The sequence below is a fragment of the Schistocerca americana genome, chromosome 7, assembly GCF_021461395.2.
Source record: "Schistocerca americana isolate TAMUIC-IGC-003095 chromosome 7, iqSchAmer2.1, whole genome shotgun sequence".
In the NCBI taxonomy this organism is placed as follows: Eukaryota; Metazoa; Arthropoda; class Insecta; order Orthoptera; family Acrididae; genus Schistocerca; species Schistocerca americana.
This window is the reverse complement of record NC_060125.1, coordinates 357,689,085-357,715,691: the sequence shown is the minus strand read 5'-3', so window position 1 is coordinate 357,715,691 and position 26,607 is coordinate 357,689,085. Positions and strand designations below refer to the sequence as shown.

Here is a 26,607-nt window from a genome sequence, read left to right as displayed (position 1 = left end):
TGCCAATCGGAGAGAATTTGCCAAGATGTCCCTCAGGAGGAAATCCGAGTCTGTCAGTCAATACGAATTCGAATAAATCCATGTGTAAGGGCAATAGGTGGACCAACATGTCATTGACTTCCTCAATTTGTGAAGCCCTTTTACTTAAATTAATCATGCAGTTTTTCTGAAACTGTAATGATATGTTTTTCTGTACACTTAGATCACATCTACTGATTTCCGTCCCATTCGTATGCTTCCCTCGTCATGCTACATCTACATCTATACTCCGCAATCCACCATCCGGTGCGTGGTGCGGGGTACCTCGTACCACAACTACCATCTTCTCTCCCTGTTCCACTCCCAAACAGAACGAGGGAAAAATGACTGCCTATATGCCTCTGTACGAGCCGTAATCTCTCTTATCTTATCTTTGTGGTCTTTCCGCGAAATGTAAGTTGGCGGCAGTAAAATTGTACTGCAGTCAGCCTCAAATGCTGGTTTTCTAAATTTCCTGAGCAGCGATTCATGAAAAGAACGCCTCCTTTCCTCTAGAGACTCCCACCCGACTTCCTGAAGCATTTCCGTAACTCTCACGTGATGATCAAACCTACCAGTAACAAATCTAGCAGCCCGCCTCTGAATTGCTTCTATGTCCTCCCTCAATCCGACCTGATAGGGATCCCAAACGCTCGAGCAGTACTCAAGAATAGGTCGTATTAGTGTTTTATAAGCGGTCTCCTTTACAGATGAACCACATCTTCCCAAAATTCTACCAATGAATCGAAGACGACTTTTTGTGTTTGTGTGCGTATGTGTGTGTGTGTGTGTGTGTGTGTGTGTGTGTGTGTGTGTGTGTGTATTAAGAACTTGTAGAATCCATGCCATACAGATTCGCTGCTGTATTGCGTTCAAAGATAGATCAAGCGCTATTGAACAGGTGGCTGTTATGTTTTGGCTCATCAGTGTGTATTGACAGAGTGCTGGTGTGGTACAGCTGCCTTGCATTGTGGTGTTCGCAGCGCAGGGGGCAGCATGTCCCGCGAGGGCTCCCCGGACGAGGGCGAGGGCTACCACGCCGAGTCGCACCCCCTGCGGCCGCAGGCGGCGGCCATGCTGCAGGTGCCGGGCCGGCTCTCCATCTCGTCCAGCGTCAGCGACCTCGCGGCGCCCATCTACGTCCGCCAGGACTCCACAGTGGTGCGCCGTCCGCAGCCGGTGAGTACTGCCAGCAGGCGCTCGTACCACATAACTTGCAGCCATCCTCAGTTGCGACTTCAACTACAATGCCCGATAAAAAGGAAGTGAAGCTCCCAGAAGACGCGGTAGGATGTCTTACAAGTACACATCCTTGGAGGGTATACAGGGTGTAACGGGTAGAAGTGCAGATACACTGAAGAGCCAAAGAAACTGGTACACCTGCCTAATATTGTGTAGCGCCCTCGCGAGCATGCAGAAGTGCCGCAACACGACGTGGCATGGACTCAACTAATGTCTAAAGTAGTGATGGAGGGAACTGACATCATGAATCCTGTGGGGCTATCCATAAATCCGTAAGAGTACAACGGGCTAGAGATCTCTTCCGAACAGCATGTTGCAAGGCATCCCAGATATGCTCAATACTGTTCATGTCTGGGGAGTTTTGTGGCCAGCGGAAGTTTTTAAACTTCGAAGAGTGTTCCTGGAGCAACTCTGTGGCAATTCTGGACGTATGGGGTGTCGCATTGACCTGCTGGATTTGTCCAGGTCCGTCTCAATGCACAATGGACATGAATGGATGCAGGTGATCAGAGAGGATGCTTACGTATGCGTCACCTGACAGAGTCATATCTAGACGTATAAGAGTCCCATATCTCACCAACTGCACACCCCCCACACCATTACAGAGCCTCCACCAGTTTGAACAGTCCCCTGCTCACATCTGGCTCCATGGATTCATGAGGTTCTCACCTTACCTGTACACGTCAATCCATTCGATACAATCTGAAACGAGACTCGTCCGACCAGGCAACATGTTTCCAGTCATCAACAGTCCAATGTCGGTGTTGATGGGCCCAGGAGGGGCGTAAAGCTTTGTGTCATCAAAGCCCATATCGAAGATGTTTCGTTGGATGGTTAGCACGCTGACACTTCTTGATGGCCCAGCATTGAAATCTGCAGCAATTTGCGTAAGGTTTGCACATCTGTCACGTTGAACGATTCTCTTCAGTCTTCGTTGGTCTCGTTCTTGCAGAATGTTTTCCCGGCCGCAACTATGTCGGAGATTTGATGTTTTAGCGGATTCCTGGTATTCACGGTACACTCGTGAAATGGTCATACGGGAAAATCCCCATTTCATCGCTACCTCGGAGATGCTGTGTTCCATCGCTCGTGAGCCGACTATAACACCAAGTTCAAACTCACTTAAGTCTTGATAACATGCCATTATAGCAGCAGTAACCGGTCCAACAACTGCGCCAGACACTTTTGTCTTACAATAGGCGTTGCCAAACGCAGCGCCGTATTTTGCCTGTTTGCATATCTCTGTATTGGAATACGCACGCCTGTACCAGTTTCTTTGGCGCTTCAGTGTATTTTTACACTTCGATCAGTGGATTGGTTGTTTTCTCTCTGCGACGAACAGTCTTCCCACCCCCCCCCCCCCCCAAAAAAAAAAAAATGGTTCAAATGGCTCTGAGCACTATGGGACTTAACTTCTAAGGTCATCAGTCCCCTAGAACTTAGAATTACTTAAACCTAACTAACCTAAGGACATCACACACATCCATGCCAGAGGCAGGATTCGAACCTGCGACCGTAGTGGTCGCGCGGTTCCAGACTGTAGCTCCTAGAACCGCTCGGTCACCGCGGCCGGCTCCCCCCAAAAACGTCAGAAACTTTACGACCTGTTGTTCTCTGTATGTCCATACCTGAGCTGCGAAGTTAACGACGCGTGCCAGTATAAACCAACCTTGGCATCAGTGGCTTACTCTTGCCACACGTACTTGGAGGTACTAACGAAACTAAACTCCGTCCGAGCAGGCCTCGGAAGCCCCAATGGTACCGATCGACCGCCAAGTTATCCTCAGCCGACAGGCGTCGCTGGATGCGGATATGGAAAGGCATGTGGACAACAGAGCACTTTCCCAATCGTTGTTATTTTCGTCACTGTAGCCGCTAGTTCTCAATCAAGTAGCTCCTCAATTGACCTCACAATGGCTGAGTGCACCGCGCTTGCCAACAGCGCTTAGCAAATCCGGATGGTCATCCATTCAAGTGCTACCCAAACCCGAAAGCGCTTGACTTCGGTGACCTGCCGGGAACCGGTGTTACCACTGCGGCAAAACCGTTGGCGCTTCGAGGTAGTAACCAACCTAAAAACATACGACTTGCAACAACTATAATTATTATTCAGTAAATGCTCCAAATACTGATGTAATGTTGTTCAACACATTCCTCAGTCACCAACAGAAATATCTGCACTTATAACCGTTACACCCTCTATTAATGATACGAGTTGCAATTGTCAGTGACAGGTAGAATGGTCTCCAGCTTGCATTATTGCTGTTCGTGGTTAGTGTTGTTACTGGGCCACGAAGAGTGTATAACAGGCGTGAACAGGGTCAGATGTTGAGTGATCGCTGTGAAGGATATTGAGATGCCACGTTCTCGAATGAGACAGTGTTAACAGCGCCCGACAGAGTTTGGAAGGGTCCTATTGTCTGTATCTATTTCGTCGGCTGGTCGAACAATGCCATATCTAGATTTGTGGGGCATTCGGATGTGACTGTGGGCTGATGTTGAAGTGCACGGGAAAGTGAGGACAGGCACACTGGTCATCAAGATTCCAGTCGCCAACATCTGACCACCACAAGGAAGATCACCGTATTGAGCACAAATATTCATTGTAACATCTTCACATCTGCACTCTCCGTCTGAGAACAAGCATGGACCCCCTGCACTATTGTCTGTATCATCCCGCACCATATGTCACAGCCAGACGAGGGAATTACAGTCCCGGAGGTAGACTGTCGCTAACACGGCTAAACGCTATACATTCCTGACATGGTGCCAGAATGGGGGCAATCTACGGCGTATTAAACTCAGAAGAAAAGCCGAGATCGCTAGTAAAGTATTTATTTCGATTTCCGGTTTCGGTAAGATTACGTGACTATCTTTGGATCTGTAATGGCAGAACAAATTTGACAGGGTAATAAATTTACAAGTGAAGTATAACAATGCACAAAATGAGTTGTCCATACACTTGGAAAAGTAACGTACCTTATGCTCTACAAATTCACATAATCTCCTTCATCTGTGCTGTGTATCATGTCACATCACGAATGTGCTTGTGAAGATGGTGAAAATTACAGGATATCAGCATGTCGGATTTAAAAGAAACAATCTGCACAAACACAAGGATAGTGCACCGAATACAAGTGTTCATGCTCAAACAATATCTAACTACAGACTGAGATGCAGGGTATACACATCAACTACTCCTTAAGCCAGGTGGCATTGTAATAGTACATTTTGCAATCGTTTTGTGTAAAGCAAAGTCATGAATATACAATACTAAGTAATTGCTAATATGCTAATTGAAAAAAGTGCTTTCACATAACCATGATTATATGCAAAGCGTGATCCAAATCAGAAACTATAGCGATATTAAAACAACAAGTTTTAGGGAATTCTTAAAAAACTCCATTCTATTAATACATAAAACTTGTTTATGTAATCAGTTAATGATGTAATCCAGTAAGTAATCATACCAAACATTCTTCAGACCCTGTAACATTCATCGATAAAACAATGGAGTATGATGTTTAGACACATCGTAATGGAACATGGACTGTTGCATTGGGAGTGGTGTTGTGACCGGAAAGCATGAACTGCTGACGTGTGGTGTCGCATGGTGTTCAGTGATGAATAGCCGTTCTGCACTCTCCCGGATGATCTTCGTCAGTGACTATGGCGGCGAGCTGGGGAAAGGTCCGATTCTTCCAATGGTTAGGAGAGGCAGAACGGTGTTACTTCTGGTGCCATGAAATGGAGAGACTTCGTGTATGATTTCTCGTCACGGCTTGTAGTGATTGAGGAAGCTCTGACGGCACAGCTGCACGCCACGAACATCCTGCTTTCTCGTGAGTTACATCTCATGTGACTGTGTTGTGGTGCCATTTTTCAACAAGACAAGGCTCGTACATACGTGACACATGTGTCTATGACAAGTCTGCGTGACGCCGAGGCACTTCCGTGGCCAGCAAGATCCCCAAATCTGTCCTGCTCGAACGTCAACTTTATCCCAGTGCCACTACCTAGGATGTCAAGCTCCAGTTTCAACAGTTGTGGGCCAGTATGACGCAGCAGGTGATACCAAGGTTTTATGACTGCCTTCTCAACCGTATTAGTGTTCGCAAAGCGACTAGATGGGGCGCAACGTCATACTTATAGGTGGGTTCATACAGACAATTTCTTCGTAAGTTTGACTCGATTTTGTACTCACTCAAATAAACATCTCATAGCCTCTCAACCCGTGAAGTTTCATTTCGTTTCCTGCTCCCCTTCTGGGAGGTTTAATTTTTTGTCAGGCTGTGTATATTGGCCATGTTTTACGTTCGTTAATGCTTGGGACACTTAAATGGCGACCCTATAATGCACCAAGCACTTGTTGTCACGAAAGCTGTCGTTTTATTCGGGTCGAAACAATTTTTCTGCTCCCAGATTTCTTTTTTTATAGTTTCGCGTTAGTATCAGTGCCATTTTTATTGCAGAGTCGCGGAGTTGAAGTTGTTCACAAGAGGAACTTTCTCATCTCATTTTCCGTCAGCTATTCGTTCCCCTCTAAAATACCGGCCGCTTCCTTGGTCGTAAAATTTACTGCCGCGACTGACTTCCGGTTGTGGGTTATAGGCCAGTCGCGGGCACGCTGCGAAGTAAAATAAAAATATTTCCTTCTGGTGCATCGATAGACACGATGCTACGGCGTGGGTGCAAGTACTTAAGATGTCACTACGACCGACACCGACGATAACGCCCTCTAGCAGGTGCTGTCCAGATCTACGAGCTCCGCTGCAGATTCTCAGCCCACTTGATCAAGAGCAGACGGCCGGGACACTTCGCTTGCTATTGAGACTATGTATTACTTACGACGCGTCTAAGGCTTCGCACCTCAGTGCAAAGTTATGTATTCAGTTAATATTGTGATATAGTAAAACCATTTCTAAGAGCAATGCCGAAGGATTTTCACCTTTTCCTGCTCCTACTCACTTCCTACATTCGGCCTACCCTTCAGTTTACAGGAGCAGACCCACGCGCCGCCTTCCAGGCGGGATACAAGACCTTCTACTACCCCACACGATCGCAAACTCTGAACACAGTGCTTTCATGAACAATGCTCAAAAACGTCTCTCAGCATCATGGAAGAAGTCGACCCACATAGATATATGAACAAGATGAATAATAAAAGTTTCTTACTAATTTTTCTATTGATATATTAAAAAACTAGTAATTAACTGCCTGTATTCCAGTTACAAGTTACAGCAGCAGCAGAATTAATTAAGTAAAAAGTAGCTGAGGCAGTTAACTCTATCGAATAAAATTGTGCTGGTCATAGTTCTATGTGGTCGGGAAATCCACCACTTATGTGTGATGCCTTCGTAGCACTGAGTTCGACGAGACGACGACAGGTGAAACCCTAGCTGGTCTGATATCATTCCCCATTTATTACTCCGAAAGAAAGTTTGTATTGTGGCAGCCTCATTAAATCAGAATGATCCAGAGGAGTAATAACTCACGGGTTCAAATGTCTTTTATTGATGATGTATTCTTAGCAAACAAGGCGACTTACGCAAATGAAATTCAGAATCATCGCTACAGTGTTAAGATCAGTTATTAAAAAGTCCTTCCAGCATGTCTTTAAAGGCACAAGCGTCGTTTTACAAGATGATGGAAGTGGTGGTGGTGGTGGTTGTTGGGATGTTTAAGGGGGACTAAACAGCTAAGGTCATCAGTCCCCCATGATGGAAGTCCCTTTCTTCATATGGCGGAGTAAACGGCAGCCATCTTTACTTCCGCGACTGTCAGCCATCAGATGCCTGCAGCATAGGCGTTGTGAGCTTATCTAGTCCGTAATTCTGTGTGGAGCCTCCATGTTGGCTGCTTGACGCATCATTTGTGAAGGTAGTGTCAGCTGAGACCCGGCACTGCGTCCCTCCTTCGCTGGACCGCGCTAATGACCTCTCACTGGCTCCTACCGCCATCTGACATCTCGCCCACACAGTGGCGAACTTCTTCGTCTTGCAACCTTCTTACTGCTCCCGACATAAAGGAGTCACTGCGCTGCCCCTCCGATAAACGTCCTGATGGACGTTCTTACACCCTAATTTGCTAAATCAATAATTTTAACCCTCGGAGAGTCATCATAGTATAAAAATGCAATAGTTATTTTCTTTATCTGAAATACGTCACTGCAGTGTCATCCCGTGATAACTCTATTTGTATAAGAACTTACATGTTATAAAAAAGATTCTGTCTGAATTAACCTCCTAGATTTTCCTATCCTGACAGGCTTATTGTCTCTGCCTAAAATACTCTTCCTTTCTTTGAACTTTTTCGATGTTTTCTGTCAATACTATCTATCAATTATCTCTTATCTCGCGGCAGTATCCCAGAAGAGGAGGGACAAGCGTAATTGAGGCAGTCTCTTTAGTAGATTTGTTGTATTTCTTAACTGTTCCGCCAATAAAACGGAATCTTTGGTTCGTCTCCCCGACAATATTGGCTTTGTTATAGGTTCCTATTTATCTTGTTTGCACTCTAGGTATTTAGTTACATCGAAAACCGTTACATACGTGCCTGACTTTCATGGATTGTTTTAGTACTCACGCAGAGGAACTCACTTTTTATTGTTTAGACTCAATTGTCACGTTTCGCACCATACAAATTTGTCTGAATCGTCCTGCAATTCGTTTTGACCTTCTCATGGTTTTACTAGGCGGCAAACGACGGATAATCTCTAAGCACTCTACGAGGAGTTCTCTGATTGTCGTCTAAATCGTTTATGTAGATTGATAATTGCAGAGGGTATGTAACACTTCCCTGAGGGGCCCCATATATCACTTCTGTTTCTGTCAGTTACCACGAACCGTGAACTTCCTGGCGGTAAATCAGGAATCCAATCGCACAATCGAGATGATGCCCCACAGGGAAGCAATTTTATTAGTAGCAGCGTACCAAGAACTGTGTCACAAACCTTTTGGAAATCTAGGGATATTGAATCAATCTGATGTCCCCTGTCGATGGTATACGTTACTTCAGGTACGGAGTCAACTTCATGTCCCCTTTCGGTGGTACACATTACTTCATGTAAGTAAGGAGCTAGTTGTGTTTCACACGAACGCTATTTTCTGAATCCGTGATGTTTGTGTGTCAATAAATTCCAGAATGAGATTTTCACTCTGCAGTGGAGTGTGCGCTGATATGAAACTTCCTGGCAGATTAAAACTGTGTGCTGGACCGAGACTCGAACTTTCCTGCGAAAGGCAAAGGTCCCGAGTTCGAGTCTCGGTCCGGCACACAGTTTTAATCTACCAGGAATTGTCAATAAATTGTTTAGTTCGAGGCATTTCATAATGTTCGAATACAGTATATGTTTCAATAACATACTGACAGTCGATGTCAATGATACGGGTCTAAAATTTATTATTTCTATTTCCTTTCTTGTGTTTGGCTGTGATCTGTGCATATTTCTAGACTTTAATTACGATGCTCCTGTACTAACAGACTGTCAGTGTACTCATTATGATTCCAGTACCCTAATGACTCATTGCCTGCTGGATCCATATCGAAAGAGTAATCATCGTTTAATTCTTCTCTGGTATACTGCCAATGTGAAAGCGCCCTGATGTCCTCCTGGCGGCGGTAATAACTCATTTCATGGCGGTCCATTAGCTTATTGCTTGAAAACAAAGCCGACCAGCAGCTCCCGCCATCAATTAACTAGGAGCTTTTTCTCTGCACTTCCAGTGCGTTATAGTGCACTTTCCGACTGCGGAGCGAATTCGTACAGCACAGTCTTCTTTTTGCTCAGCTTTTGTCCCGCAAAGTAGCGGAGCCTGCCTCTTCGGCTCTGTCTGCATTTGGCGCGAACTTGTGCTTTGCCAAAAAAGAGACCCGCTGTCTTGAGATGTATATGGAGGTTATCTAGCCAGCGTTGCCTCGGAATCCAAAAAGGTCCTTTACGATCGACTTTCAAGGAAAATCGACTTTTGCTATTGTTTCTTGGTCTGCACAAACTACGTTTCTACACCACCATAGACTGCTTTGCTTCATCTTCTCAACAATAGATGCCACTCGGCACCACCTACGGATTTCGCCATTGGTCACATAACCAAAGTATCAATGTTCCAATGTGTGTGAAATCTTATGGGACTTAACTGCTAAGGTCATCAGTCCCTAAGCTTACACACTACTTAACCTAAATTATCCTAAGGACAAACACACACACCTATGCCCGAGGGAGGACTCGAACCTCCGCCGGGACCAACCGTATAGTCCATGACTGCAGCGCCTGAGACCGCTCGGCTAATCCCGCGCGGCATAAAGTATCACATCATATGGTGCGTGTCAGTGGTTGTGTCAGACTCTAATTGTACTTTGGTCTTGGAGAGGATGCAATGCCAGAGAGGGGAGTGGAAATTCTGTTAACTGTGTTCGCGATTGAATTTAAACCATAAGAAAATACGTTTTCCATCCGAATCTGTGAAGAAGAAGCACCTGTTACTGTCGGTAATAATTTGTCTACCTTCAGAAAAGTATCCAACCGACCGAGGTCGTTAATGAAGTGTCACACAAGGGAAGTGTCACACAAGTAACGCAGGCCTTTGTTGATATTACGATTCAGCGCCTAAACAATGGAGCTTTAGTTTGACAGTTCCAGGTCTTCCGCCCTTCTAAGAAACAGCGTATTACAAAGGTTATACTCTCAAACGGGAACACTGCCAATGACAGCACTCACTACTTGCAATATACTCCGTTGTCTGTATAAGTCAAAATGTGGAGATTAATTGTTTAGTTTGCTTACCACGGAATATATTACAAGAGCTGTTTCGGGATTGAATATGGCTGATAAAAGATTTTTTAAAACCACTGGAATACTTGTTTGTACCAAACTGCTCCATACCTGGTTCTGCGCTTTTTTCTTTTACTTTTTGTATTCGAGGAATTATATGCAGGTGCAGAGTACACTGTTGGACAGCAGTCATTCCAATGATGTACGACCGTGTGGTACAATACGACGAAATGTATCGCAATGTACAGCAATAAACCTTCGGGGTTCGTTTTACAAGCAGGTAAGACTGCAGGTTCTAAAATAAATAACTTAATCCGAACTTATGCTTCACAGGGGAAAAATATGTCTGAAACAAAAATTACGAACACGCAAATATTCATGGTTATAGGAAAGGTTATTGGAATGAATATGAACCCAAAATCTGCCAAAATTATGGTAATTAGTAGCATATAGCTTAAGTGTAATTACAAATTAGTCTTACATTTATGGAAGCCAGCAAAAGAAAAAAACTCCAAAGAACTCGAATGTATTTTCATCTGTCTTACATGAAAAAAAACGACTGAAATTCTACCAAAGATACGTAAGTTATTCTCTGTTGAGTGAACCGATACTAAATTAATCTTTTGCATACTGCCCAACAAACAACTCAGTTGGCTATAAAGTTGTGGCTGGACATTGATTTCGTTGATGGAGTAATGCACGAAGTGTGCATGACTCCCGAAAGTAAGCCATACAGTTGGATCGGAAGAATTTTGGGGAAGGCGGTTTCTAAAGGACAGTGCCGATCGGAATTGCGGTTCCAGATGTCGGCAAGGCACTGTGTAACAATGTACCAGCTTCGCGACAGTGACAGATGTATTTTTAATGGTTCGACTACCGTGGATAAAACGAAATAATAAATCAATTTGGATAGCCAATTTATGCGTTGGAACGCCAAAAACAATCCGTAACCGGACACAAGATTTATATTTATTAGTTAGGATGCATTTCGGAGATGCAGTTCTATCTTGGACTTCGGATCGTTAAATTAGGTCCTACGAAGCCAATGACGTCAGGTATTCCAAAATAATTTCTTTTCTTAACGAGAAAACTAGAATGATCTTAACTTTTAACCATTTAGATTTTAGTATCTTCGCCGGATTTGTACATCCAGATCGAGACGGAGGCATTCAGACATTTGCAGAGTTGTTTGGTTTCGCATCTGCACTGCGAGTGGTGGTGTTGACTTTGCGTCAGTTGGCATATGCTTTCTCGTCCAATCGTGTTGATGTTTCCGCAGCTTTCCGATCGCCGACGCTATTTTCAACTACAGTTACTCGCTTGCTTTGCTTTCTTTCCTATTGTGGCTTGCTTGTACGAAGCTGAAGATTCTCGACTTTGACGTTTTGGATTACTCTCGGTTTGTCCTTTCGGGTTTGTGTAGTGTTTCCGCCGTCAACCACTCGGTCCTTACGGTGACTCGTCCAGCTTTCACACTTGGTTGGTGCATTACAAAAAATCTAAATAGACTGATTTTGAATACCTCTTGCTTGAGTATCTGGGTTTTGTTCCATTTTCTCTGTGTGCTATCCCTCTGAGTCGCGCATCTTTAACGTTCCACTATTTCAGTGTACAGCCATTAGTTCCGACTTTGGCAACAGACTTTGTTTCAACGATTAACTCTCAAGGATTACGACGGACAGTGCACTAAAGAGAGAACTGTTCAATACACGACAGAATCTTTTAACATAAGTATAATAAGAACCTCACTTACATAATCAACTATGGTTCTTACTGTCTAACACCCAACTTGGCCAACGATTCCTCCTGATCCTAAAATCACTTAACTGGCGACCTCATATATTTTTTATTTCTTTGACCAAGGGAGTCTAGCGTGCCAAAGTCTTTCACAGAAGTTTCTTCCGTGTATCACCGACTAGTATGTCGAATCTCCTCGATATGGTTCGTCGCTGGGCGTGGGTTCTCCTTGTTAGCAGAGTGTAGAAATCCAGCTTAATGCTCCTCCATCGTCTCTTTTTATCATACGTGTAAAGTGGTCCGATACTATCTGCTTGACGTGAAATAGTTCATTGTGGCTGTAGCTGTTTCAGTATTATCGGTGTATTCAAGGATGTTAGTACTGCTTGTCTACAACCACAATCGCACTCCCCTATCTAATTCGGAATTAACCACTAGACCTCGAGTATAAAAGGAGGCGTTGAGTATCATCTTGTCAAGAAAATCAATAACAACAAAATGGGTTGGTCAGGAGAGCTCACTGATTTCGAACGTGGACTAACCATTGCATGTCACCCGAGTAACACATCCATCAGGAGCATTTCAACTCTTTTTAAAGCTGCCTAAGTCGATTTTTGGCGATGTGTTTATGAAGTGGATACGTGAAGGAAAAACCAGGGCTAAATCAAGGCCAAGCAGATCCCATGTACAGATGGACAGGGCCGTTTAGATTTGCGGAGAGCGGTTGTAAAAATAAATCGCATGAAATCAGTGGAAGGATTCACTCGTTTCAAAGTGCTACCAGAAGCGACGGTAGCGCAATGACAGTGGGTACAATGGTCGAGTAGCTCCTCATAAGCCATACGTTTTCGTAGTCAGTTCTAAGCGACACTTGAGGTGGTGTAAAGAGCGATGCCACAGAACATTAGGTGACTGGAAACGAATTATTTGGAGTGATCAATCAGGCTCCACCTTGTGGCAGTCCGACGGAAGGGCTTAGTCTTGGCGAATGGGTGGAGAACGTCACTTGCTATCATCTGTGATGCCAACAGTGATTTGCGGATGAGGTGGTGTTATGATACGAGGGTGTTTTTCGTGGTTAGGGTGTCGTCCCGAAATTGCGCTTAACAATGGCTAAATGCGGAAGGATGTGACACACTTTACAGCACTGTGTACTACGTACGCTGGAGGAACAGTTCGGAGACGGTAATTAATTGTACCATCAGGACAATGCACCCTGTCATCTAGCGGCATGTGTGGGGCAGTGGGTTGTGGAAAACAACATTCCTGAAATGGACTGGTCTGTCCAGAGTCCCGACCTGAACCCAGTGGGATACCGTTGAGATGAGTTGGAACCTCGACTCCGTTCCATACCCCAGCGCCAACATCACTGTCTTCTCTGGTTTCGGCTCTGGAGGCAGAGTTAGCTGCCATTCCTTCACAGACATTCAGACACCTCACTGTGTCACCAGCAGGGTTCAAGCCGTCGTAAAAGTGTACGGTGGACACACGCCCCGGGGGGAGTTCACGCCATCATAAACGTGAAGGGCGGGCACACGCCCTATAGTGGATGTGTGGATACTTTTGGTCAGATAGTGTAGATCGTTCCATGGAATTTTGGGCGAACTGTAGGATGTCAGTAACACCTTGCCGTCCCATTCAAGTAGAGAGTGCGGGAAGACTGGGCCTTTAAACGCTTCCGTGCACGATGTAATGTCTAATGTTGTCATCGAGATCTATATGGGAGCGACGCGTAATGGGTTGGAGTATATTCCCAGATTCGGCGCTGTAAGCTGGTTCTTGAAACTTTGTAAGCAAGCTTTCAGGGGATGGTTTGCTTCAATCTTCAAGCGTTTGCCAGCTCAGTCTCTTCGATATCACCGCCACAGACTCTCATGGATCACACAAACCTGAGACCATTTTTAGTCAGTTCCATGGTCCATGGGTCATTTTGCACGATAAAACGTAATGATGTGGAACGCGCCATTTTATATCCACATAGCAAATTGATTTATAAATATAGCTGCATAATGACCATTTAGAAGCTTTTTTCCTAAATTTACAAATGTGGGCTAGTAATTGGTACCCACAACCTTTTACACATTACTATCATGCAAATTCTTCTACGGAATAGGAGCTGTCAAGGAGAAATTTTTTCATTTTGTTTTCAAATTTTACTTTTCTGTCTGTCAGACATTTTAGATCACAGGGTAAGTGATCAATAATTTTTGTTGCAGAATTGTGCTCCATTTTTTGTGCTAAAGAGAACTTTAATGTGGAGTAATGGGTGCCATTCTTCTTTCTGGTATCGCAATTATGTACATCGTTGTTCCTTTTGAACTGTAGTCGATTATTTAAAACAAACTTCATTAGAGAATAAATGTGTTGTGAAGAAGTAGTCAGAATGCCCAACTCATTAATCAGATGTCTACAAGATGATCGTGGGTGAGCACCAAACATTATTCTTACAGCAAGATTCTGACTCTTTTCCTTAAAGATGAGTTTCCCTACAACATTATCGAATGTAAATATGCAAAATATGTCAACTTGCTGAGTTGTCTCTCCCCAACATTTGCTATCATTCTAAGTGTAAACGTGGATGAACTAAATTGTTTTAGGAGTTACAAAACGTGCTTTTCCCAATTTAAATTCTCTTCAATTATGACGCCTAAGAATTTCGATGTTTCCAGACTACTTATTATTTCCTCGCCATGTGTTACATTATCATTGGTATAACACCCCTAGATGTACAGAACTGAATATGTAGTCAGGTTACCCTCTATTCAGAGGCTGTTGCACGCAGTGACTGTTATTTTCACTTGTAAATAATAGATTTCAGCTATCAGTCGCCCTTTGGAATTTTTATTGGCAGAATTGAGTATTCAATGAACTGCGGACAAAGCCCAACCAACACGCATTACATGCATTGACCAAAAATGATAGTGCATTGAGAATGGCTAGTATCTAGCTTAAATCTAGATCTGCTAATAAAAATTCCAAAGGACGGCTGATAGCTGAAATCTATTATTTACAAGTGAATATGTAGTGTCTTTTTAAAACTAGGGTGAGACCATTCGCATAAATCAGTCCTTGATATTTTTAAGGGCATTGTTTACCATTTCTTCTGTTTCTGTATGTATTCCTTGCTTGATCACAATACTAGTGTCATCCCAAAAAGAACTCATTCTGCTTGTTGTATATAAGATGGAACATCGTTTACATATCTGAGGAACAATAGTAGACCTTAGATTCAGCCTTAGGGAACACCGTAGTCATTTCTCCCCAGTCAGTATCGGCAGAAATGCTAAATAAAACTTTCTGCACTCTGCACTCTTTTGGTTAGATTTGATATTGTCCAGTGGTTGGCTATGCCATCAGTCCCATAAGACGTCAATTTATCTAGGAGAATACTATGATTCACGCACTCAAATGCCTTAGATAGATGGCAGAAAATACTAACCAGCGCATATTTTATTATTTAATGCTTGTAAAATGTAAACGCAATTCTCAGTAGAAGAACTCTTCTGAAACCAAAACTGAGATATCCTGATTTTCTGAGGATATAATTGTTGTTAACGTGAGATACTAGTCTAGAACGATCAGCTTCTCAAAAATTTTGGAAAATTATGTCAGTACTGGAACAGATGGGTAGTTATTGATATATCTCTTATTACTCTTCTTAAAGTGTGATTTATCAACGCCATATTTGAGTATCACTGGAAATCTGTGTTGAGTTAGTGATGAATTACATGTTTCAGATAATACTGATTTTATTATATAGAAACGAATCTTTAGTACCCTACTGGAAACACCATCAAAATTAGGTAAGCTTTTATTTTTAATAGGATTTATAATTTTCGTAATTTCATAAGGATAAGTTGGTGATACATCCCTATGATTGATTTTTACGATAGTTCCTTTTTTAACATACTGCTGTGAATTTTCTCTTGAACTACTTGTTCCTATGCTTTCTACTGTATGTAAGAACGATTATTAAATATTTCTGCTGCCTGTGACTAATCACTTATAGCCCTTCAGTTCAGTTCAATAGTGATGCTGACATATTCTGCGGCTGGTCGTCCAATCTCTTCCTTCACTACATTCCGTATAGTCTTAAGTATGTTGTCGGACTTACTGATTCCTACTGTCCTTCTTTGTATACGTTCAATATCTCCAGTTAGACCAACGTGGTAAGGGCCCGATCCACTCGTCTTCTATTCGAGGAAGGCTCGCACACGCGTCTTGAGAGCAACCTTTTTTTGCAGAGTGTACTTGCGAATGGAACTGTACAAGATCGAAGGAACGACATTCTTTCTGGGCGTGGCAGGATATGTTCCAATTTAGTGTAAAGCATGCCAAGCTAATAAGATACCCCTAAAGGCTCTCTTGCCACTGGCGGGAGGCGGCGGTAGCGGCGCTCGCCGACACGTGCTGGTGGCGATGTGCAGGTCTGCCACGGAGCATATCGCGGGCACGACTGGCAGTGTCTGGAGACCCCTGAAGTGACGCTAAACTTAGCTGCCGGCGCTATTCCCGTCAGGCATCTGCAGAAGGCGGCCCAGCCGCACGGCGACCCGCCGTGGAACAGGGCGGAAGGCCGCCACGCCTCCACACTCTCTCTCTCTCCCTCCGTCAGGCCGGGAAGCACGTTCCCTCACAAACATCTCAGCTACCATATTTCACAGCAAATGGCCTGTATCATCATTATTACGGAAAATATAGCAATTTTTGACGCCTTTTTGTTATGCTGTTCAAACCGAGGACTACACTACTGGCCATTAAAATTGCTACACCAGGAAGAAATGCAGATGACAAACGGGTATTCATTGGACAAATATATTATACTAGAACTGACATGTCATTACATTTTCACGCAATTTGGGTACTTTTTTTTTTTTGTCATCAGTCTACTGACTGGTTTGATGCGGCCCGCCACGAATTCCTTTCCTGTGCTAACCTCTTCATCTCAGAGTAGCACTTGCAACCTACGTCCTCAATTATTTGCTTGACGTATTCCAATCTCTGTCTTCCTCTACAGTTTTTGCCCTCTACAGCTCCCTCTAGTACCATGGAAGTCACTCCCTCATGTCTTAACAGATGCCCTATCATCCTGTCCCTTCTCCTTATCAGTGTTTTCCACATATTCCTTTCCTCTCCGAGTCTGCGTAGAACCTCCTCATTCCTTACCTTATCAGTCCACCTAATTTTCAACATTCGTCTGTAGCACCACATCTCAAATGCTTCGATTCTCTTCTGTTCCGGTTTTCCCACAGTCCATGTTTCACTACCATACAATGCTGTACTCCAGACGTACATCCTCAGAAATTTCTTCCTCAAATTAAGGCCGGTATTTGATATTAGTAGACTTCTCTTGGCCAGAAATGCCTTTTTTGCCATAGCGAGTCTGCTTTTGATGTCCTCCTTGCTCCGTCCGTCATTAGTTATTTTACTGCCTAGGTAGCAGAATTCCTTAACTTCATTGACTTCGTGACCATCAATCCTGATGTTAAGTTTCTCGCTGTTCTCATTTCTACTACTTCTCATTACTTTCGTCTTTCTCCGATTTACTCTCAAACCATACTGTGTACTCATTAGACTGTTCATTCCGTTCAGCAGATCATTTAATTCTTCTTCACTTTCACTCAGGATAGCAATGTCATCAGCGAATCGTATCATTGATATCCTTTCACCTTGTATTTTAATTCCACTCCTGAACCTTTCTTTTATTTCCATCATTGCTTCCTCGATGTACAGATTGAAGAGTAGGGGCGAAAGGTTACAGCCTTGTCTTACACCCTTCTTAATACGAGCACTTCGTTCTTGATCGTCCACTCTGATCATTCCCTCTTGGTTGTTGTACATATTGTATGACCCGTCTCTCTCTATAGCTTACCCCTACTTTTTCAGAATCTCGAACAGCTTGCACCATTTTATATTGTCGAACGCTTTTTCCAGGTCGACAAATCCTATGAAAGTGTATTGATTTTTCTTTAGCCTTGCTTCCATTATTAGCCGTAACGTCAGAATTGCCTCTCTCGACCCTTTACTTCTCCTAAAGCCAAACTGATCGTCACCTAGCGCATTCTCAATTTTCTTTTCCATTCTTCTGTATATTATTCTTGTAAGCAGCTTCGATGCATGAGGTGTTAAGCTGATTGTGCGATAATTCTCGCACTTGTCAGCTCTTGTCATCTTCGGAATTGTGTGGATGATGCTTTTCCGAAAGTCAGATGGTATATCGCCAGACTCATATATTCTACACACCAACGTGAATAGTCGTTTTGTTGCCACTTCCCCCAATGATTTTAGAAATTCTGATGGAATGTTATCCATCCCTTCTGCCTTACTTGACCGTAAGTCCTCCAAAGCTCTTTTAAATTCCGATTCTAATACTGGATCCCCTATCTCTTCTAAATCGACTCCTGTTTCTTCTTCTATCACATCAGACAAATCTTCACTCTCATACAGGCTTTCAATGTATTCTTTCCACCTATCTGCTCTCTCCTCTGCATTTAACAGTGGAATTCCCGTTGCACTCTTAATGTTACCACCGTTGCTTTTAATGACACCAAAGGTTGTTTTGACTTTCCTGTATGCTGAGTCTGTCCTTCCGACAATCATATCTTTTTCGATGTCTTCACATTTTTCCTGCAGCCATTTCGTCTTAGCTTCCCTGCACTTCGTATTTATTTCATTCCTCAGCGACTTGTATTTCTGTATTCCTGATTTTCCCGGAACATGTTTGTACTTCCTCCTTTCATCAATCAACTGAAGTATTTCTTCAGTTACCCATGGATTCTTCGCAGCTACCTTCTTTGTACCTATGTTTTCCTTCCCAACTTCTGTGATGGCCCTTTTTAGAGATGTCCATTCCTCTTCAACTGTACTGCCTACTGCGCTATTCCTTATTGCTGTATCTATAGCGTTAGAGAACTTCAAACGTATCTCGTCATTCCTTAGTACTTCCGTATCCCACTTCTTTGCGTATTGATTCTTCCTGACTAATGTCTTGAACTTCAGCCTACTCTTCATCACTGCTATATTGATATCTGAGTCTATATCTCCTCCTGGGTACGCCTTCCAATCCAGTATCTGATTTCGGAATCTCTGTCTCACCATGATGTAATCTAATTGAAATCTTCCCGGATCTCCCGGCCTTTTCCAAGTATACCTCCTCCTCTTGTGATTCTTGAACAGGGTATTCGCTATTACTAGCTGAAACTTGTTACAGAACTCAATTAGTCTTTCTCCTCTTTCATTCCTTGTCCCAAGCCCATATTCTCCTGTAACCTTTTCTTCTACTCGTTCCCCTACAACTGCATTCCAGTCGCCCATGACTATTAGATTTTCGTCCCCCTTTACATACTGCATTACCCTTTCAATATCCTCATACACTTTCTCTATCTGTTCATCTTCAGCTTGCGACGTCGGCATGTATACCTGAACTATCGTTGTCGGTGTTGGTCTGCTGTCGATTCTGATTAGAACAACCCGCTCACTGAACTTTTCACAGTAACACACCCTCTGCCCTACCTTCCTATTCATAACGAATCCTACACCCGCTATACCATTTTCTGCTGCTGTTGATATTACCCGATACTCATCTGACCAGAAATCCTTGTCTTCCTTCCACTTCACTTCACTGACCCCTACTATATCTAGATAGAGCCTTTGCATTTCCCTTTTCAGATTTCCTAGTTTCCCTACCACGTTCAAGCTTCTGACATTCCACGCCCCGACTCGTAGAACGTTATCCTTTCGTTGAATATTCAATCTTTTTCTCATGGTAACCTCCCCCTTGGCAGTCCCCTCCCAGAGATCCGAATGGGGGACTATTCCGGAGTCTTTTGTCGATGGAGAGATCATCATGACACTTCTTCAATTACAGGCCACATGTCCTGTGGATACACATTACGTGTCTTAAATACAGTGGTTTCCATTGCCTTCTGCATCCTCATGTCGTTGATCATTGCTGATTCATCCGCCTTTAGGGGAAATTTCCCACCCTTAGGACAAGAGAGTGCCCTGAACCTCTATCCGCTCCTCCACCCTCTTTGACAAGGCCGTTGACAGAATGAAGCTGACTTCTTATGCCGGAAGTCTTCGACCGCCAATGCTGATTATTTATCAAAATTTAGGCAGTGGCGGGGATCGGACCCCTAGACCACGGGTACTTAGACCCTGAGAAATCAGTACCCAGAACAACCACCTCTGGTCGCAATAACGGCATTAATACGCCGGGGCATTGCGTCAAACAGAGATTGGATGGTGTGTACAGGTACAGCTGCCCATGCAGCTTCAACACGATACCACAGTTCATCAAGAGTAGTGACTGGCGTACTGTGACGAGCCAGTTGCTCGGCCAAGATTGACAAGACGTTTTCAATTGGTGAGAGATCTGGAGAATGTGCTGGCCAGGGCAGCAGCCGAACATTTTCTGTATCCAGAAAGGCCCGAACAGGACCTGCAACATACGGTCGTGCATTATCCTGCTGAAAAGTAGCGTTTCGCAGGGATCGAATGAAGGGTAGAGCCACGGGTCGTAACACATCTGAAATGTAACGTCCACTGTTCAAAGTGCCGTCAAAGCGAACAAGAGGTGACCGAGACGTGTAACCAATGGCACCCCATACCATCACGCCGGGTGATACGCCTGTATGGCGATGACGAATACACGCTTCGAATGTGCGTTCACCGCGATGTCGCCAAACACAATGCCACCATCATGATGCTGTAAACAGAACCTGTATTCATCCGAAAAAATGACGTTTTACCTTTCGCGCACCCAGGTTCGTCGCTGAGTACACCATCGCAGGCGCTCCTGTCTGTGATGCAGCGTCTAGGGTAACTGCAGCCATGGTCTCCGAGCTGATAGTCCATGCTGCTGCAACCGTCGTCGAACTGTTCGTGCAGATGGTTGTTGTCTTGCAAACGTCCCCATCTGTTGACTCAGGGATCGAGATGTGGCTGCTCGATCCGTTACAGCCATGCGGATGAAGTGCCTGTCATTTCGACTGCTAGTGATACGAGGCCGTTGGGATCCGGCACGGCGTTCCGTATTACCCTCCTGAACCCACCGATTCCATATTCTGCTAACAGTCATTGGATCTCGACCAACGCGAGCAGAAATGTCGTGACACGATAAACCGCAATCACGATAGGCTACAATCCGACATTTATCAAAGTCGGAAACGTGATGGTACGCGTTTCTCCTCCTTACACGAGGCATCACAACAACGTTTCACCAGGCAACGCCGGTCAACTGCTGTTTGTGTATGAGAAATCGGTTGGAAACTTTCCTCATGTCAGCACGTTGTAGATGTCGCCACCGGCGCCAGCCTTGCGTGAATGCTCTGAAAAGTTAATCATTTGCATACCACAGCATCTTCTTCCTGTCGATTAAATTTCGCGTCTGTAGCACGTCATCTTCGTGGTGTAGCAATTTTAATGGCCAGTAGTGTATTTCCGTGCCGTTCTCTAGTCTCTCCTGTGTCAGCTTCCTCATCTCTGCTAACTGATACTGCCTGGTGATATAACGGTAAAGCCCGTGCCTGAAAACTCGGAGGTCGTTACATCGAATCCCGCATGGTCCACCGAAATTTCCAGTCTTCCTATAATCTAGCCTCCCACTCTCAACGATGTGAGGAGTCGCCAGGAACAACAAGTGGTTCGGATTCCCCGTCAGTTAGTAGCTCCCCATTCCCTGGCTGGATAACTGGGGTAGATTAGGGACACGCATGTTGCTGAAATGACGTCCAATTGAAAAAGACCTGCACCAGACCTTTGAGCCACAGTACAATACTATTATGAAGGGCGTTCAATTAGTAATACAAAGCTTTCTCTCTCACCCCGTTGCGGTTGAAAAAATTAGGAATTTCTTATGGGACGTAGTAGAATATACCCGCTTCAGTAACTATAGTTTCATGAACCTACGATGGATGGAAGCGCTACACGCACCCTTCAAAATGGCGTCTGTAACGGAGGTGCGTTCCAAGCAGAGAGCTGTCACTGAGTTTATTTCGGCAGGAAACCAGAGGATCGCAGATATTCATAGGCGCTTGCAGAATGTGTACGGAGATCTAGCAGTGAACAAAAGCGCGGTGAGTCGTTGGTCGAGGTATCTGTCATCATCGCAACAAGTTCACACAAACCGGTCCGATCACCCTACTGCCTGCCAGCTGCACTGAGCATACACCCTCAGGAAGTTGAAAAAACGAATTCAGCGTGTTCGTCGCCACAAAAATGCAAAAGAACTTGTCGTTCTCCATGACAACGCAAGGCTTCGCACAAGTCTGTGCATCCAAGAGGAGCTCACAAAACTTCATTGGACTCTTTCTCCTCATCCATCCTATAGCCCGTATCTCGCATCTTCCGACTTCCATCTGTTTGGCCGAATGAAGGAGGGCACTCCACGGGAAGCAGTACGTGGGTGAAGGGCAGGTTACTGATGCAGCAAGAAGTTGACACCGACGTCGACCAGTAGAGTGGTACCATGAGGGCATACAGCCCCTCACAATAAGGTGACGTAAGGCAGTCCCACTGAACGGAGTTTATGTTGAAGAATAGGGTTTTGTACTCAAAAGAGTGGTGAATTATATGGTATATTGGAATTCTGGATATAGCCAACCTGCTTTCAGAAAAAAGTGTTGCTTCAGTTATTGAACTCCTCTCGTACTAATAATACTGTAAACTACTTCTATTTAAAACTGAATTGAATTTTTGGGGAAGGTTAAAAGGGACCTGACTTGAATGTCAGTAGTCCCTTTTTTCCTTTGATAATCGAAGCCTGTGTTTTCTGGGATAAGGAAAGGATGAACTGGCAGCTTGAGCAGCGTCTGAGGCAGAGAGCCAGGTAATAAGCAGAGGGAAGGAAAGCAAACTTCAAAAGATAAGGGACCGCAGTTAGGTAGGAGGCATGTGCTGGTCTGAAGCAGCAGGAGACTACTCCTCCTTCGGGTCTAGACTACAACGGAAGATACCACCACCTTCCACCCATACTGGCAGCCCCATGTGACTCTAGAATATAGATATAGTGTTCAAGTCAGAAAAGGTTAAAAGATAAAATAATATCGAAAAAAAACGACGGTTAAACGCAATAATATGCAGTGGGGGTGAAGACGTACGCCTGCCAGAAACTGGGGAGGTCCCCAGGGTACAGTCCTATGGTGGAAGATCAACTTCTTCATACTATATTACTGACTGAATGTTCACGTTACAGAATGGAAAAAAGAGTCGAGACGATGATGATAAGCTTTAAATGCGAATATATGAGGAGCGTTCAAAAAGGAATGAGCTGGAGGCATAATAACAGAAACCAGTACCTGTATGGTAGAAGTATTGACCCTGGCAGTTGAGACACTTGTCCCACTGTGACACAAGGCGATGAACGGCTGTCTCATAAAATTCCCAGGGCTGGTATGTTAACCAGTTCCTTATGTACAGCTGGACATCGTCGTCCGAGGTGAATCGTTTGCTCCTCAGAGCCTTTTTAAGGCGACCACAAATGGCGTAATCACAGGGCGAGTGACCGACTCTGTGCACCTTCCACATCTGAAATTCAGTGGCAGAATGCTATCTTGTCTCTTTGTCGACACGTAAATTTTACTGTGGAAACTACGAAGCTCTTAATATACTTGCTGGACAATTTGTTTTTCGCATGTACAAGGTGGGTATAATAAAAATTTCGCTATTTAAGACGGCATCTATGAAAAACTTGTGATTGTAGGGCAATGAAACTTTGTAGAATCATTTGTAAGGACATGTGGAGCAGAAATAACGAATAAACCATTGAAAGAAACACATTTCAATTTCCACATGTGATCTGTGATCTTGGTGGTTACACAATTTGGACGATCGGCCAGTGATTCAGTTTTCTCCGCATATGTCACGGAGTAACCGAGTGGCCTCATGAACAATGTGAGATAACAGTACATCAAAACAGTTGAGTCCAAAGCACCTCCCTCCCGTAGAGCAGGGATCACATATTGGCAAAGCAGATCACAGTAACGTGTGTCATTCAAGCTGCATGTCCTTGGTCCTCGGGATCCGAGTTCCTCCAAGAAAATTGGACCAATCATGAACTGTGCTGTGAAGCCACGACACACAGTCACGCATTCACTATTCAGGAGAACTTCGTGCAAATTCGTTGGCGGTGACGATCCCCAAATGCGACAATTGTGAGTGTTCACTGGCCCAGTGTACGTAAAGTGTGCTTTATCGCTCACAGAATGTTCCAAGTCGATTTCATCCCTTGTGAGGTGTGGTAAAAGTTGGTGAATAACGTGAGCTTCATACATATACCTTTTCACAATCGTCTGCAGCACTTTTCAAGTGGTTGTAATGTTACGAGTATGTGGACAAGCTATTCGTCCATCTTGGACTGGTACTGATGAGAACTGAATTTTCTTGCTTGCCTGGGTGTGAGTCGTGTTGCTGCTCCTGGTGGGCTCAAGTGCAGAGACAAGGAGCACGTCACTGGATATCGGTAAACCCCTGTACGGTGAATATTGATAGTTAAAGAGGACAGACAGTGCTCCAAGAAATGGCGGGGTGTCAGACAAGCTGAAAGATGGCTTCTTACAGCTCTTCAAAACTCCGTAATAATTCACAGTAAAGTATTAAAGCAAATCTGAATACACTTGTGATCTCAGAAAATTAAGGTGCATTCATGACACAGCAGTATTTTAGTATCTTTAAAACTACAGAAGTTAATATTTCAGAATGAAAAAACATTTTCACAATGAGCCTCTGAATTAAAAACTTTAAAACAATTTAGGCAATTTCAACATATGATGTCTCAAGTCATAGCATTGGACTATGGCTATCATATCTGAAAGCTACATATCAATGTCTATTTTATTTCTTGATTTACTATGTCTTTTACATCTTCTCAGTATCAAAACGTTTATCAAACCATAGTATCCACCTCAATTACACAGCAATTAAAAATGGCTCTGAGCACCATGGGACTTAACTACTGTGGTCATCAGTCCCCTAGAACTTAGAACTACTTAAACCTAACTAACCTAAGGACATCACACACATCCATGCCCGAGGCAGGATTCGAACCTGCGACCCAGCAATTAAAACAGCATGCATATCTCACATTTTGTCATAGTTGTGTATTTATTTTATAAACAGTGTATATTTTGGCAGTAACTTTATTTAGATATTGATTACAACTGATAATACAAAATCATGGTAGTTTAAGAAGTGTCAGTCGCAAGTGTTACCTGACACCACCTTTGTAAAACAGCGCTTCTGACAAACAGGCCAAAATAATTGTATAAACAATATTTAACGACAATCTGTTGTCATTTATAGTGAGCGCATTTGCAGAAAAATAATGGCTTAGTTATTTGCGGACAAAACTTTATTTGTATTTATTGTGAATGGTCTGACTGTAACCGGATGTTTACAACTTTTCTTCATTTACGTATTGTCATAATATAGCAGTTTAGTGTGGAAAGTGGTCAAATTGAGTCTAATGATGTCTGTAGAACGTAAGAATGATGCATTTTTGGTGGGAACGGCCTTCGGCCAATGAAAAACCAGGCAGTAGTGGAACACTATGGGAATCAAGTGGAGACTGCGACTTTTCGAGTGAAGAGCTCAAGGGAGCGATTCTGGGCACTTTAATGTGAGTTCTGAAAGGAGGCACAAGTGCCTATGGTAACAAGTGGTATTCAGCCGTGGAGGTGTTTGACTCTGGGCGTCGAGTGGCTGCTACCACACTTTAACTTCTGAAGGGAGTTTATATTTGGAGAGATCTAAATGTTCTCTAAAATAGGACGCTAACTTTTCTCCATTTATATAAATAACTGACCATAGACGAAGCATGAGTTACTACTCTTTGGATGGTGTGTCGTAATCTGTAAATAATCTTGTTGAACTCTGAACTGTTTTGAGTTGGTGAACTTTGTTTACGAAATGGTCTTAATTTTTGCATATCTTTGATTACAATTTAGTTTGGGGATTTTGCTGCTTATCACAAGACTCTGATAAGGGCATTTGCCACCTGTATTTTAACTGAATATCTTACGATCATTTCCCGTTTATGTGAGATGTTCTTTGTTGAATAAACATTATTCAACATAATTCTCTGTCGCCTACATCAATTACAGACGTTAGAATAGAAACCTTGTTGTTAAATTATTTATTTAACTTTTATTTTCTATTTCTGTGTATTTTATTACTTCGCAATTCTAGTCAATGCATAGACTATGTGACTGCAGGGTCACAGCTACATGTTACTATTTGCAGTGAATTAGCGAGGGACATGAAACACCTTTCTTTTTATACAGAGCCGTGCATAGCCCAGATACCACAGGCAAAGACGCAACCGGTTTGCTCGTATGGACTGCTGTTTGGAAGAACAACTCAGCAGCAGAAAACCGTTACGTACCGTCGTAAGATGAACCGCGGAATGTTTAGCTGCCATGACACAGCTCGTGCGCTGTTTGAAGATCGCACATTGCGTCCAGCATTCTCAGCCATGCCAACAGTAACTTCAACAATTTGTGCGCAAATGGCCGTCGGCGTCTGCTAGGACAAACCGAGTTATTGGTCCATCGTTGATGGCCCAGCGTGACTGGTACATTTAGCCATCGCGAGAGCGTTAGAAATCTCATAGAAAGTTTGTGGTGGGACCCACTTGCAGACAGACGACGCGCTAAACGGAAGGGGCTGCTCACTAAATTCCAAAATCCGATCTTCCCGAGGATGTAGAGCATATATTATTATTATCAACTTTCAAGTCGCGCAATGATCACCATTGAAAGATAAGGGAAATTAGAACTCGTACTGAGGCGTTCACACAGTCGTTTTCCCCTTGCGCGATCCGCGGGTGGAACAGAGGGGGT

At 43.7% G+C, this 26,607-nt stretch overlaps 1 protein-coding gene across 1 annotated transcript in view; it reads left to right on the top strand.

Annotated features, from left to right (window-relative positions):
* LOC124622594 (solute carrier family 2, facilitated glucose transporter member 1-like) overlaps window positions 1-26,607 on the top strand; it is a 564,308-nt gene that overhangs the window by 51,563 nt on the left and 486,138 nt on the right. Inside the window, exon 2 of the mRNA XM_047148343.1 lies at window positions 1,002-1,197. Coding sequence (XP_047004299.1) covers window positions 1,015-1,197 — 183 coding nt within the window. The 5' untranslated portion in view covers window positions 1,002-1,014. The remainder of the gene's footprint in view (window positions 1-1,001; window positions 1,198-26,607) is intronic.